Source organism: Loxodonta africana, chromosome 1 (assembly GCF_030014295.1).
Source record: "Loxodonta africana isolate mLoxAfr1 chromosome 1, mLoxAfr1.hap2, whole genome shotgun sequence".
Classification (NCBI taxonomy): Eukaryota; Metazoa; Chordata; class Mammalia; order Proboscidea; family Elephantidae; genus Loxodonta; species Loxodonta africana.
Window position 1 is genome coordinate 17,249,699 of NC_087342.1, and position 16,940 is coordinate 17,266,638.

General features: G+C 37.7%; 1 protein-coding gene across 2 annotated transcripts in view; it reads right to left on the bottom strand.

The window, feature by feature from the left end:
- The window catches only part of FYTTD1 (forty-two-three domain containing 1), a 31,738-nt gene that overhangs the window by 12,984 nt on the left and 1,814 nt on the right, over window positions 1–16,940 (bottom strand). For both annotated transcript variants that reach the window (XM_003412950.4, XM_023551687.2), the window contains exons 2-3: window positions 13,297–13,425; window positions 2,677–2,825 (exon numbers count right to left, since the gene is read on the bottom strand). In XM_003412950.4, coding sequence (XP_003412998.1) covers window positions 2,677–2,825; window positions 13,297–13,425 — 278 coding nt within the window. The remainder of the gene's footprint in view (window positions 1–2,676; window positions 2,826–13,296; window positions 13,426–16,940) is intronic.

The following is a 16,940-nucleotide window of genomic DNA, read 5'->3' on the forward strand; positions in this document are numbered from 1 at the left end:
ATGTTTTCTAATCTCTGAATAACAGTAATTTCTGTGATAGTTTTAAGAGGGTGAGGCAGCTATTGCTGGTGGCAGAAATGAAAAGTAAAGGTATCTGGCTAAGTTATGGCTCTTGGTCAGAATAAATTTAAGGAGTGAATGTTCCAACTACTTTACAACAAGCATGTGTTATTTTCATAATCAGAGAAATCAATGAGATTAAAAAATAGAAGAGCAAAACATTAAATTCAAAGCGATTAAAAAAAAAGAATATTGGGTCTAATCTCTAACATCTATAAGATACTGCAAAACTTCAACAACAGAAAGACAAATAACACAATTATAAAATGGGCAAAGGATATGAACAGGCGCTTCACCGAAGAGGACATCCAGGTGGCCAACAGATGCTCACAATAATCAGCCATTAGAGAAACACAAATCAAAAAAACGACAGTATCATCTCACCCCAACAAGTCTAGCCATTAATCCAAAAAACACAAAATAATAAATGTTGGAGAGGTTGTGCAGAGACTAGAACACTTATACACTGCTTGTGGGAATGTAAAATGGTACAACCACTTTGGAAATTGATTTGGCGCTTCCTTTTTTTAAAAAGCTAGAAACAGACATAACATACGATCCAGCAATCCCACTCCTTAGAATATATCCTAGAGAAATAAAAGCCGTCACACGAATAGACACATGTACACCCACGTTCACTGCAGCACTGTTCACACAGCAAAAAGATGGAAACAACCTAGTTACCCATCAACAGATGACTGGATAAATTATGGTATATTCACACAACAGAATACTAGGCAATGATAAAAGAACAACGATGAATCCGTGAAACATCTCATAACGTGGATGAAGCTGGAAGGCATTATACCGATTGAAATTGGCTGCAAAAGGACAAATATTGTATGAGAGCACTATTATAATAAATCAAGAAAAGGTTTAAACACGGAAGAAAACATTCTTTGATGGTTATGAGGGTGGGGAGGGAGGGTAAGGGGAATTCACTAACTAGATAGTAGACAAGAATTATTTAGGTGAAGGGAAGGACAACACACAATGCAGGGGAAGTCAGCACAACTGGACTAAACCAAAAGCTAAGAAGTTTCCTGAACACAACCAAATACTTCAAGGGACAGAGTAGCAGGTGTGGGGGTCTGCAGACCAGGGTTTCAGGAGACATCTAGGTCAACTGGCAAAACAAAGTTTCTAAGAAAATGTTCTGCATCCCACTTTGGTGAGTGGCATCTGAGGTCTTAAAAGCTAGCGAGCAGCCATCTAAGATGCATCAATTGGTCCCAACCCACCTGGAGCAAGAAGAAAGACCACCACCAGAGACATAAGGAAAATATTAGCCCAAGAGTCAAAAAGAGTCACATAAACCAGAGACTCCATCAGCTTTAGGACCAGAAGACCTAGATGGTGCCTAGCTACCACCAATGACCACCCTGACAAGGAACACAACAGAGTCCGTAACAGAGCAGAACTCAAATTCTAATAAGAAGACCAGACGTAATGGTCTCACTAAGACTGGAGGAACCCCAGAAGATACGGCCCCCGGACCCTCTGTTAGCCCAGAACTAAAACCATTCCTGAAGCCAACTCTTCGGACAAAGTTTAGACTGGACTATAAGATGTAAAACAATATTCGTGAAGAGTGTTCTTAGATCAAGTAGGTACATGAGACTAAATGGGCAGCTCCTGTCTGGAGGTGAGATGCGAAGGCAGAAAGTGATCGGAGCTGGTTAAACGGACACGGGAAACCTGGGATGGAAAGGGGAAGTGTGCTGTTACATTACAGATAGCAACTAGGGTCACGTATCAGTATGTATATAAATATTTGTATGAGAAACTAACGAGCTGTAAATTTTCACCTAAAGCACAATAAAAAAAAAGTAGGAAAAAAAAAACATTGGTGGCTCAAATCAATTTAAAGTTGAAAAGCTGTTAACTTAGGGGGGCAGAATAATATAACTCTAAAAATATCAACTAAAGGATAGATAACCCTCCAAAAGAAATGAAAACCACACAGACTTGTAAGTGAATGTTCACAGCAACATTATTCATAATATTCAAAAGGAAGAAACAGCCCAAATATTTATCAGTTGGTGAATGAATAAACAAAATATGGTACACACATATAATGGCATATTATTCAGCAATAAAAAGAACAAAGTACTGACACATGCTACAAGACAGATGAACCCCAAAAACACTATGCTAAATGCCAGACCACATATTATTTTATGATTCCAGATAAAAAGTAGAATAGTGGTTGTCTGGTACAGGAAATGGGACGTGACAGTATATGGGCATAAGGTTTTTTTTCTGGGATGACAAAAATGTTCTAAAATTAGATTTTGGTGATGACTGTCCAACTCTGTAAATTTATGAAAATTCATTGAATTGCATAATTTAAACAAGTGAATTTTATGGTATGTAAATTATACCTCAATAAAGCTGTTAAAACACACACACGGAAAGGTGGCCACCTATAGAAAAATTTTTATATCTGATAATGTGGGGTTTTAGGTATTCTTCATAAATGACAATGATTTTTAATTAAAATTTTTATATAAGCCCTAAAAGTACTACATAAACTTAATCAATAAAATGCTCTTTCAAGCTCATTCACAGAAACAGGAAAAAGACCTCCAACCCACGATTAAGCCATCATCTTACCTTGTCACTTAGAGGTGGTCGATTCATAGGACTAATTCCTTTCCTAACTCCAGTCGCTTTTCTAGCTGCCAGGCCAGTGATAACTCCATAAGGACGTCTCTTTCCAGGCATTATTCTTCCTCTACGGTTCAGACTATTTTTACCAAAACCTGCAGAAAAAAGAAAGAAATCTAGGGGCACAACTGAGGAGGGCACACAGGGAACAGAACATGCTATTTCTTAAGCAGAGTGGAGGGTACAGTGATTTATTTATATATGTTTTTGAATTATGTAAAACATTTCATTTTTTAAAAAGTAATAAGCTGTACTGGAAAAGGGTTCTGTGGCTATTCTAGGCTGCAAAGGATTAGATACTTTTCACATCTCCCTGCTAATTATCCCCTCCCCTCTGTCATTACTTCCTCAACAAATGGGGCAGCCTCGACCTCCCCTGTGCTACGGAGGGGCCACTAAGCGCATGTGTAGTTGAGGACTAGAAACGTGATTATCTGCAATGAAATGTTATCAATAAAAGAATGTAAAATAATTTTTATACTGATTACATGCTGAAAGGATATCTGGATATACTGAATTAAATAAAACATATTATTAAAATTAATTTCACTTTTTTTTTTTAAATGTTTCCTAGAAAATTTAAAATTAGTATGTGGCTTTCATTTTGTCTCCATTGGATAGCACTGAGCTAGAGTGGAATCGCTATCTTATCTCCCACTTACTTATCGCACTACAATCTGGCTTTTTTATTTTTACTCTCAATCATATTCCTTTCAAACTGCTTTTGCGAAAGTTCCCAATGAGCTCCAGCGGACACATTTCTGTGGCATGTGACATTACTGACTTTGCTTCTCTATTCCACATCCTGCATTTTTCTAATTATTAGTGAACATGCTCGCAACATAGAAACATATAAGGTACAAATACCCCAAACCCACCGCTGCTGAGTCAATTCCAACTCACAGCGACCCTACAGGACAGAGTAGAACTGCCCCATACAGTTTCCAAGGCTGTGAATCTTTACAGAAACAGATTGCCACATCTTTCTCCCTCAGAGCAGCTGGTAGGTTTGAACTGCCAACCTTTCGATTAGCAGCCGATTGCTTTAACCACTGTGCCACCAGTGCTCATGAAAGTATAAATGAGAAAATAAAAATCACCCATCATCCTACCACCTAGTGATAAGCATTACTAACACTGCCTGTCTTTCCAGTCTTCTCCTTTTACACAAATTACATACATTTAAAAAAGTGTAACATTTTAGTTTCAACTACTTTTAAGCAACTCGAAAGATCTATCAATGGATTCACAGTTTTTTAGTAATAAGCACATTTCATCCTCTGTATACTGTTTTGCAGCCCATGTTAACACTATATTGTGAATGTCATCTCATGCCTTTAATATTCTTTTATATTATTCTAGGATGTTCAAACTGCTGACCTTTTGGTTAACCACTGTGCCACCAGGGCCCCACTATCTTTGATACCAATATCCTATAAATCATTTATTTTTAACATTATGCTATTATAAATAGCATGGCAATAATATTAGATTTTAAGTATTTGAAAATATCATGAGTATGTTCTCTCTAGACATCAATCCCTAGAAGTTGAAATGTTAGAGGTCAGTGTAAAGCTAATTTTTAAGGATTTTAAGTTGCAAAAACACCCTCCAGAATATTAATTTATACTTCCAAAAACATACGGGTGTCACTTTCTCGTATCATTGACAACATAGTATTATCTTTCTTTTTAGTACTTATCATTGGTGTTGGGGCAGAAAACTCTTGTCCTAGTTGGTAGTGACAATGAACAATTTTCCATGTTTTTTTACCATCTGCACTGTTCCATTCATGAACTGTCATGTTTGTAAACCAGTTTTCTAACAAAGTTCTAATTTCTTTTGATGCTTTGATAGGGAAATTAAATAATTTTTTGAGAATCAATATTTTTACAACTTTGTACCATTCAGGAACTTGACATGTCTTTCCACTTCCAAGTCTTTTTTTGCCACAAACTTGATTCAGTAAAGTTTTAAGCTATTCCTCTCAGTCCTGCATATTTGCTGTTAAGCTTATTTTTAGCTATTTGTGGTGCAATGGATCTTTTTTATATGGCCTTTCTTGCCATGGCCTTGTAACTCCCACCCAAGTGACTGAGTGGAACCACTCAAATAAAGTCTATGGAACTCTAAAGAAGGGATTGGTTAGTTTTGTCATCCCGTTAGGCTTCCTAGAGGCAGGAGATCTCACAACCACCAAGGAAGAAAAGCCAAGAGCGTTGCACATCCTTTGGACCTAGGATCCCTACCCTGAGAAGCTCCTAGAACCAGGAGACCAAGAAGAAAGAAAGAGAGCAAGAGGGCTCTAACACACAAGACGGTTTTGGTCAGTTTTGTCATCCCGTTAGGCTTCCTAGAGGCAGGAGATCTCACAACCACCAAGGAAGAAAAGCCAGGAGCGTTGCACATCCTTTGGACCTAGGATCCGTACCCTGAGAAGCTCCTAGAACCAGGAGACCAAGAAGAAAGAAAGAGAGCAAGAGGGCTCTAACACACAAGACGGTTAGGAATGGTGGCAGAGAAACAGCGGCAGCAGAAGACAGGAGACTGCGTGAGAAAGCTGAGCACCTCTGGGCGCGAGCTTCCTGGGGAGTAGGGTACCTCCAGGAACTCGGTGGAGTTGAGTTTGCCGACCCAGAGGGCTAGAGCTGAGTGCCTCTGGGCTGAAGCTTATTGGAGGAGTAGGGTGCTTCTGGGCACTTACTGGCAGAGCTGAATGGGCTCTGTAAGACTTGCCTGAGCAGGGTAGAGGCTAAAGGGCCTGAGACAGGTATGCCTGTGGGCACACCTGAGAAGAGGCTGTCCTAATGGAAGAACTGTATCCTCCGTGTTACAAACCAGAACTGTAACCTGTTGTTTCCCTAATAAACCCCATAATCATGAGCACTGTCTCTGAGTTCTGTGTGGCCATTGCAATGAATTATCAAACTCAGCAGAGAAGTAGAGAGTGCCGTGGGAGCGAAAGATGGTGCCAGAATTGGTAAAGATGGCAGAGGCTTGTCTGATCTCTGCCTCAGAGCAATCACCCCTGGGCTGTACTTGATTCTCCTTCCTTCCTGTGAAGTTAGAGGTGGTCAGGTGCCACTTTTATGCTTTTTTTTAAATCAATCACAAAAAAGATCGCTTTTCTAATAATAATTTTCATACTGTTATTCCTGGCATTACAGAAAGATGTTGAGGTTTTAATTAACATCTTTTAATCAGCCATCTCACTGAACTCATTTATTAGTTCTAATGGTCTTTCAAATTATTTTCTTAGGATTTCTGGGTGACAATCCTGTCATTCACAATGATACTGTCTTTTCCCTTGCAATAATTACACTTCAAATTGTTTACATTTGTTATGCAGTGGCCAAAAATTCCCGAGAACCATGATAAATAACAATTGTCATAGTGAGCATTATCATCCTAATTCTGATTTTTATGGGAATGTCTTTAGGATGATATTCTGTAGGATGATATTCTGTATTATACTACACACCCGCAATATGTTAAAACACCTTCCAGCAAAGAAGTTTCATGGTCAAAACCAAAATTAAAATAGTCTACTGCAGGGTTTCTCAGGGCTAATGTATGTTGAGTCTCCATGGAGGGAGGGTGGGGAGGAGATAATAGTGTATGCCATTTCCCAAACTTTAACTCTGTAACTCTTTCATGTGATAAATTAGTATTTTCAGAACAGAGTTGAACAAGACATTTTGAAAAACCTGTTATATTATGCCTTTCAGCTCCAAATTCACCCTTTACTGCCCTGCTTCTGATACTAGAACATTTCTCACTTGCCAGCTGACACAATGTTAAATTTTGTCAGAAAAGGGCACTGCAGGGACTCTAGTGGAAAAAGGGACTTTTCTTCCGGGTTCTAGTGTGCTCCTCAAGGCTTGTTTCTGTGGCACAGGATACCCACTGGTACTCACTTTCAAGGCTGAGACTAGGGTGGGGCAAGAGAGGCACCTAGGGTTCAAATCTGAGAGTGAGTACCACCTTAATTTTTGTGCCATAGGCACCTATCTTGCCTCATTCTAGTCCTGGCCCTGTTCATCCTCCAGTGAGTATCAGCCACGTAGGTGTTTTCACACTGAGCTCCCCCAACAAGGCATCCCAGTGAACTTCCCCGCCATTCCACAGGCCATGGACTTGCCCTCTCCAAAAAGGTCTGGAACTCAGTGGGGTGGGGAATTCTTCCAGATTTGTTTCTTCCTTGGTGTGCTCTGCCTCAGTCCTAAAGGTACTCATTGTTCCCTATGTCAGCTATTGCTTGTATTCTTTAGAGTCCTTCCTGATAATATGTCCAAAGTAAGTGAGCCAAAGTCTTACAAGCCTTAAAAATTCTATGAGGCAGTTCTACTGTGTCCTATAGGGTTGCTATGAATGAGAATCGACTCAAGGCAACAGGTGTGGTTTGGATTTTACCCCTTAGTAGGTTATCCCTAAGTTAATAATTCTCTATGTTAAATTTCCTCTGTTTAAATTACTGTGTGGTTTGTCTCTTGAATGGACTCTGATGCACTGTCCTGTAGACATCATATGACTGGAGTTTTCTTCCACATAATCTCTATTTATTTGGGAAAATGCATTATGTTTCACACATCTTCAATTACATTTTCCCCTATATTTATATGAGTTTTCTATTAATTTTATTGATTTATCATTAAGAGTTAAAATGTTAAAAAAAAAAAAAAGAATTAAAACATATACAAAGTTGAAAAAAAAAAGACAGGAAAGTTTGATAATGTGATCCCTTTCTGTGGAAGGATGAAATGTTTATTTCATGTACGCATATGGAGTAGAAACCCTGGTGGCGTAGTGGTTAAGTGCTACGGCTGCTAACCAAAGGGTTGGCAGTTTGAATCCGCCAGGCGCTCCTTGGAAACTCTATGGGACAGTTCTACTCTGCCCTATAGGGTCACTATGAGTCGGAATCGACTCGATGGCAGCAGGTTATATGGAGTAGAGTTACAGGGAATGCTTCATCTGCTATGTTGCATTTTCTACATAGTTTTTAACTGTCTTACAATAATACGTATTCCTTTTATAATCAGAAAAAAAGTAAAAAAATCTTAAATCAAATTTATTGCTGCTCTATGTGTGATTTCCTTCTAGAATTGCAGCCAAAATTAAGACTCACCATGTTGAGGGAACTGTATATTCAAATTAACTCAAATCTACAACTACTTGCTATTTTATTTGTACTAAATAGTGAAGCAGCTACCATTTACTGTGCTAGGCACTGTACCGAGAACTTTAGTCTGCACAGGAACCCGATGAGGTTGACACCATCACCTCAATTTTGCTGATGAGCAAAGTAAGGTAATATGATTACCCAGAGGTCAGAGAAAGGGGCAGAGCCATGATCTAAGTGCAGATATGTGTGGGTCCATAACCTGAATATTTTTCTAAACTCTTACATAAAAATTAGAGAATAACAAAAGGCAGAATATAATCTATGTTACATTTCCTAGGGGAAAACAATAACTATTACAGAAGAAGTGGGCTCTGTGTTAAGTATTGGAAGTCTCCTGGTGGTACAGTTAACACACTCAACTGCTAACCTAAAGGCTGGAGTGGAGGCTCAAGTACACTCAGAGGTGCCTCGGAAAAAAGGCACAGTGATTTACTTCCAAAAAATCAGCCACTGAAAACCCTATGGACTCACAGGAATCACGGTCTCATCCACCTGGAGACCAGAAGAACTAGACAGTGCACAGCTACCATCACCAACCATTCTAATCAGGTTCACAACAGATGGACCCTGACAGAGTGGGAGAAAACCACAGAACAAAACCTCAAGTTCCTTAAAAAAAAAAAAAAAACCAGATTTACTGGATTGGTTGAGACCAGAGGACTCCCTGAAACTCTTCAAACCTTCAACCAAAACTAACCTGAGGTCACCTTGTAGCTAAATAACAGACTGGCTCATAAAATAATATCACCTGTACATTCTACTGTACTCCTTTAAAAAAATCACCTATATGAGAAGAAATGGCCAACAATTACTTTAAAACAAAGGTGAGATTTTAAGGGGGCAGGGAACTAGATTAACTGAAAACAACCAGGACAGAAGTGAGAACGTGCACGCATTGTGAAGAGTGTTAACTAATGTCATTGAACAATCTGCGCAGAAATTGTTGAATGAGAACCTAAACTGCTGTGTACACCTTCACTGAAAACAACAAAATAGTATTTACCAAAAAAAAGGAAGAAAGAAAATCCTATTCTGACACACATGGGTTGCCATAAGTTATAGCTGACTTAACAGCAAATGGGTAGGTGCTAGGTATTACAAGACGGGTAAGGTTTTTATTTTATTTATTATTGTACTTCAGATGTTTACAGAACAAACTAGCTTCTCGTTAAACAGTACACGTATTGTTTTTTGACATTGGTTATCAACCCCAAGACACGTCAACACTCTCCCTCATCGACCTTGGGTTCCCTATTACCAGCTTTCCTGTCACCTCTTGCCTTCTAGGCTGGTGTGCCCCTTTAGTCTTGTTTTGTTTTATGGGCCTGTTTAATCTTTGGCTGAAGTGTGAACCTCAGGAGTGACTTCATTACTGAGCTAAAAGGGTGTCTGGGGGCCTTACTCCCAAGGCAAAATGGGTAAAATTTAAATAATAAGATAGACACGAAGGATTCCAGGTTGGAATGACAAGTACAAAGAACATATGAGACCACAGTATATTGAAGACAGTCTAGGGCAAAGGATAAGAAGCGTGAATGGATGTGGAGGAGGGCTTTAAATGGGGATAAAGACTGTATTCGTCAAGGGATGAGAAATGAGCGAATTCACTATCAGACTACGTAAGTCTATATATCTTAGACTGAATAGAAAAGGGACAGAGAAGGCTGTTAGACCGCTGTAGATGCTACTGCAGCACTCAAACATGACATGATAAAGGACTAGGACAAGAACAATTAAATTTGAAAATATTTTAAAAGAATGAATTATTGGAGCAAAGAAAAAGATAAAAAGGGGTGGAGAAGGAATTTGTTATTACACCAAAGTTTCAAGTTCAGATGAGAAAGACAATTATTTCACTTACAAAAATAAAATTGATTAAAAGCAGAAAGTATGTGATGGAATTCTACCCCTATTTGAATTCTTCTATTTCTGACTGTTATGGTACACTGTTCCCATACTCAACACCCTTTCCACTACTGCTAAATTTCTCTCACTGGTGGCTTCTTCCCCTCTACCCCTCATCCCTTCTACCTTTGAACAAATTTCAGTACCTGTAATCTCAGTTTTAGCAATAATTCTATTCTTCACCCTTTCATTATCACCTTTCAGAATCATGTATACATACTGTCCCAATTCTCTGCCCTCTTACCATCTATAACTGCCTTACATTCTGATAAGCACTATGAAGAGGTACTAAAGACATCATCCAATGCAATAGTCTTTTCTTAAGTTTTCATTCCATTTAGCCTTCCTAGACAGTTCTCTTCTCTCATTCCAACCAGGGTCCCTTCATTTTCATCACTTCAACTACCACTGCTTCTATAAAGATTCTTTCACATTTCAGCGCCATCAGAGCACCAGTTTAGCACTAGCCATGCATTAGAGCTTAAAACAAAAACAAAAACCCACGTCCTACCTCTGCAGATTCTGGTTCAGTAGAAGTGGAATGCAGCTAGAGCATCTCTCTGTTCTATAAAGTTCCACAGGTGCAACCAAAGCTGAGAACAACTAAAACCCGAGGTGGGAATTTTCACCTTATCTTTGAATCCTTAGCTAACTCCTTCATGAGTTTCTCTCTCTCACACACACACCCCCCTACCTGCCTTAATAACTTTAGGAGTCTGATCACTTCAAATGAAGAATTAAGAGATTTTCTGGGAAAGGTCACATCATAGACAGTATGCAATCATTTGAAAAGGTCAAAGCAACATACAAATCTTCTCCTGTCTCTTCCACTGCTAAGAGCGACAGCATTCTCAAACTTTTTAGTCTCAGTACCTTTTTACACTCTTCAAAATTATTCAGAACTCTAGAGTTTTTGTTTTCATGGGTTATGTTTATTGATTCTTACCATACTAGAAATGAAAACTAAGAAATTTGAAACAATTTCATTTTAAAACAATAAATCCAAATACAATAATAAATCCATCACATGTACTGTAAATAACATATTTTTAAGGAAAGAAAATTACTTCCCAAAACAAACAAAAAATGTAATAGGAAGAATGGCATTGTTTTGCATTTTTTGCCAATCTCTTTAAAGTCTGGCTTCATAAAGGACAGCGAGATTCTCCTATCTGCTTTTGAATTCAATCTACTGTAATTACCACATGTAATGAAGCATCTGGAAAAGCTCACTGCACACTCCTAAGAGAATTAGAGTGAAAACACAATCAATGTCTTTATTATGAAATAGTTCTGACTTAAGTCTTAGAGATTCCCCAGGGGTTCCCAGATAATACTTGAGAACCGCTGTAATATACTATTCCACCACTGAAGGACAGTTCGGTTGTTTCTACAAGTATTTATTGAGTGCCTAAATTATATTTGGGCACAGATGGAGAAAGACTTCATCCACTTATTTGTTCGGCCATCAAAAAACATTTGAGGTATCAGCCAAGGCTCTGTCCCACTTGTTCTTTTAGCGTAAATTAATATCCTCGTTGATTTTATAGTGTGGAAATCTGCACTTTTCCCAGCCAATCAGAGTTTCAAACAATCCTCTATCTCTCTGCATATTCAATAGCAGCAGCTGTTCTATTTTAACCCCATCACATGCAAGTGGAGAACAAGTGCAAGCTCAATCTTATGAGATCCTAAGCTATCCCTAGATATCATTTATCTCAAGGCTCAGATCATAACCCCTATAAAAGGAAAGCCTTTCTGATCCTTCATGGCCCAGATCATATTTCACCACATCTGTTAAATCACCTCTGATTATCTTAACACAAAATCCTTATTTAAAGTCCTACAGCACTATCTGAATTTCGCTTACCACATTCCTCACACCTTTTTTTCCTTGTTTTTATTTGCATGCCTAACTTATCTCCGCTACTAGAAACTAATTCCTTGAAGTAAAGACCTCATTTTTACATAATCCCAGAACCTGGTCAGTTTACAGCATTTATCAGGTATTTAACAACAAATCACATAAAATATGGTATGCCGAATGACATTAATAAGAAATCTTTAAATTTAGATCACTGGAATTAAATATTCATTTGTTACAGCTAAATATCTGGCACAAAAGTTGCTTACTTAGATTCAAATGTTCAAGAAATTAGGGAAGAATAAATTTTTTTTTTGTAGGATTTCATCTTAGTTACAGACATGTTGTGAAGCCATGTTGGCATGTTAACTGTTAAGCACAGAACTGACAATGTTCAACCCACTTGATGTTATTTTTTACGATTTTTCAACATATAGAAAAAAATCAACTTAGGAGCTTATTTGTCAAACGTTTTCTTTATATATGTGAAAAGGATCTAGTTTTTTATTTCAACCAAGGTTTATTCCAGAATACTGATATAACTGCTAAAAACGTTGATGAGTCATATATAATAGTATCTAGTTACCATCTTAAGTCCAATTTGGAACAAGGTGATTATAAATAAATAAACTTCCAGAATACAAAAAATAATAGCCTAACTGTATATGTAGAGTTTGAAGACAGTCAGATCATATCCAAAACGATAAATTCTGAGTGTCGTCTTCCGAGGATCTGATAAATCAGAAGGTCCTGAACAATAAGTTAGTGTCATTTTCTATGTGGAATATACTAACAGTCTCCACATATTTAAAAAATACTTTTATAGAAAAGGGGGTTGCTTTCTATAACTCTGTAGAAATAACAGGTCCAAAACCCACTGCTGTCAAGTCAATTCTGACTCATGGCGACCCTATAGGACAGAGCAGAACTGCCCCGTGTGGTTTCCAAAGCTGTAAATCTTTAAGTAGTGATAGGTAAAAAAAAAAAAAAAAAAAAAACCAAACCCAGTGCCGTTGAGTCGATTCCGACTCATAGCGACCCTATAGGACAGAGTAGAACTGCCCCATAGAGTTTCCAAGGAGTGCCTGGAGGATTCGAACTGCCGACCCTTTGGTTAGCAGCTGTAGCACTTAACCACTACGCCACCAGTGATAGGTAACATGCTTTAATTCAAATTAAGAGAATTTTCTAGTAATACAGCTGCCTACAACAACAGAATACATTGTCTTGTGAGGAGGCATGATCTTTCACTGAAGGTATTTAAGCTGGAGTTAGGCAGTCACTTATCAGATACACTGTTAAAGGGACATTTTACAGGGAAGGGGATAGGGCCCTCATGATATGTATGATTGTTTGCAATTCCATACCTTAAATATAATTTAGACTATTTATAAACTGAAGCTACTTTAAAATAACTTAATGTCTATAAGAAACAGAGCTATCACCTACTTAAGGTTACAAATTTTTACCAGGTTGTAAGATCTAAGCACAGAACAGGAAATTATAAATCACAAAGAATATAATTCCTCCATGTTTTAAGTCTGTGTTAGAGATAGTATACCATAAATCCATAAATAGCAGCTTTTTATTAAAGCTTCCTTCTTAAGCTCACCAGAATTCTGTTGGATTCCCCACCGCACTCTCATCCTGAATTGCCGGGCACCACTTTGCTGGAGTCTTCTGTTTAGTCTTGGAAAATTCTGCTTCTTTCCTTCCTTTCGATTCAATTTGATGATATCATCTATGTGATAGAAGATGTCACAATTATTTTCATTTTAGCTTAATGGCTCAATTACTCAGTCGCATTTTCTAACTGATATATTTCCCATGTCCCTAATTTAATGATAAGAAGAAATGCTCATATCAGCCATTGGAGCTCTGGAGAAAGGTTTTGTAGGAAAAGCTCAAATCAATAGCCCAAAGCAAACCTACTGACTAATCAGGAGTTCTATCATCCATAGTATTTCTTTCCTTCATTAGTGTCAAGAAAGCAAAAGCCTGTTTATAAAAATTACTTACACTTCCCATAACCACAGAAGTATCTATTTTTTTAAAGATGACTATCTTTCAAAAAAACCATAGGCAGTCAAATAATAAATTCTTCAGTTAAAGGACTAAATGCCTAAATTGAATTTAATAAACATTTATTGACCACACACTATGTGCAGTGAATGTATGTGCTAGGCTGTATTGTAATTGAAAGAAACAAAAGAATATGACCCCTATTCTCAATAAGCTTTAAATTATTGATGGAAATAGACATGTAAATAGCAAAAAACAAAACAAAATCACGTAAGCGGCATAATAAAGGAATATATTAAAAAAGAAAACCCAAACCCACTGTCATCGAGTTGATTCCGACTCATAGTGACCCTACAGGAGACAGCAGAACCGCCCCATAGGGTTTCCAAGGAGTGCCTGGTAGATTTGAACTGCTGACCTTTTGGGTAGCAGCTGTAGCTCTTAACCACTATGTCACCAGGTTTTCTATTAAAGGTACAGTGCAAAAAAAGACTACTGGGTATCCGCTCCTCTAGCAAAATAGTTTAAGGTAACCTTATTTTTCTTTCTACACTGAACTCTCTGAGCCTCATTATTTCCAAAAGTACTTTCAAACTGCCGCCAAGGTAATTCACAAACACCACACTGCTCTGATAACAGAGACCAATGTCAAGTTGAGGAAACTAAACGTGCTCCAGATTCCTATTTTTATCTGTTAAAGGAGGTTACTAGAAGCCGAAAATACTCATTTAAGAAACACTCGAACACTTTCTCCATAGTCTCCAACTCCAATGTTAATTTCGATTGATACAAACAAACCAAGGAAAACACATACAGCCAACAACTTCTTAATAAAACTTCACAAAACTAATTAACCTCAATATTTTTCTAAACTGTCCTAAAAACAAATAATCTAACAATATAATTAGTCTTTTCTGGTCACAGAAGAAAATACAAATTACAGCGAGACTTTCTGATACATTACTACAGTACCTCTCCCACCTGTAATCTTCCAGACTAGTAAACATATTCAAATATTAATATTGAATATTTCAAATATTTCCAAAGTACTCAGCTAATTCTTGAGATCCATCCTCCGATAAAAGAGTTCAACAAAGTTAAGACACTCAAAAACAGTTTTTTTTTTTTTAAATAAAAAGGACTCATGAATGTCAGATATAACCAAAAATTAAACCGTTGCCACCAAGTTGATTTCAATTCAGAGCAGCCATACAGGACAATAGTAGAGCTGCCCCACAGGGTTTCCAGGGTGTACTCTTTACAGAAGCAGAACATCACAGCTTTCTCCCGCAGAGCTGCTGGTAGGTTCAAATCACCAAGTTTTTGTTTAACAGTTGAGCACTTAACCACTGTGCCATCAGGGCTTTTATCACATGTAAAGACATGTTAAATTCTCAACGAGCAGAAAGGGAATAGTTTAGGAAGACAATACTTATGAAAAACGACTTTTCTTTTCTTTAACAAGGTACTACTTATTCTTCACCGGAAGTCTGAAATCCCAGAGTCATGACAGAGTACACATACACACACACACATGCACGCACACGAGGTAATGTACAATTCTGACTAACCAGATTAATTTTAAAATAGAGCACATCATCTAAACATAACTAAAAATTAAAAACAGCAAAGCATATCAAATATAAAATTACTGTCTTACATTTAAACATTTTATTATTTAAATCCTCGAACAAGTTATACCAGCTATTATGGCAGAGAGCGTTCTTCCACTCTAAACAGAGAAAATGGCTTTCTCCTCCCAAACAGTGGATAGGGTAGATATCAGGTAAAAAAACGGTATGAGAAAGAGAAAAAAAAAAAAAGTCCATTACGACAAGCTACTTTATATAAAAGTTTCTTCCATAGTACTTGGGGTAAACACAGTAATAATAATAGTAGTAATATTAACTGAGTACTAACATGCATAATACTTAAAAAATTTTTTTTAATTTTTTTATAATACTTTAGCATGTATTAATTTAATCCTCACAACAATTCTATGAAATAGTTATAATACCCATTTTACAAATTAAACTCAGCCACAATGAGGCCAGCTATTGGTAACCTTGGCAGGTATTCTATATGAACATTTACACAGCCCTAGTACAGCCAGGATTAAAACTAAACAAAACAGAAAACCATAATTAAAATCTCTGCAGATGTGACAAAATGAAATATTCACAAAGCAAAGTAACTGTCAAAAAGAGACACCATCTCTTCATTTCGTCTCTATAAAATTATCACTAAAAGAAAGGCATCTGACAGAATGTTCTATGTTCCTGGGGGAGAGAAGAGAGACTAAACTCTATTTTAGCTCTTCACAGCACTTCATTTCCACCTTATCTGCCTTCGAAGACAACTGCCCCCTTAGTTTTCTTCATTTGAACAACCTAACCGCCTAATAAAACACAAAAACAAACAAATGTACTGGTTATGAAACATCTATAGCTGAGAGAGCTCCAGCGTCAAACAAGTACAGCCTCCGCCACTTATTTTTTGTGTGACTTTGGGCAAGTTACTTATCTTCTCTATGCCTCAGGTTTCTGTAAAATGGGAATTAACAACTATGGCTTATATAACATACACATGTATTATTTTGTGCTTATTGCATACTAGGTATTGTTCTAAGCAATTTTTTATTAACTCATTTAATACTAAACAGCAATCCTGTGAGGTAGATAAGCACTATTATTATCACTTTTTTACAGATGAAGCACAAAGAAGTTAAATAATTTGCTCACGATCACACGGGTACTGACAGAGGCAGGATTTGACCGAAGTAGTGTGGCTTCCCGATGGCAAGTGGTTAAGAGCTTGAATCTACTAGCCTTCTTGGGAACCTTACTGGGCAGTTTTACTCTATCCTATAGGGTCGCTCTCAGTCGGAATCAGCTCTATGGCAACGGGCTTAGTGTGGCTCCAGACTTCATGCTCTTTATTACTAGAGAGGTCCCACGTGGCACAAATGGTTTGCAGTTGGAATAGACTCAATGGCAACTAACACCACCACCAACCAAAAGGTTGGTGGCTCGAACCTACCCAGTGGCACCGGGGAACAAAGGTCTGGCAATCTGTTCCACAAAGATTATAGCCAAGAAAACCCTATGGAGCACAGTTCTACTCTGACACACACGCGGTTGCCTTGAGTCGGAATCCACTCAACGGCAATAAGTTTGGCTGTGGCTTATCACTAGGAGTACATACCTCACAAGATTATGAGGATAAACACATATG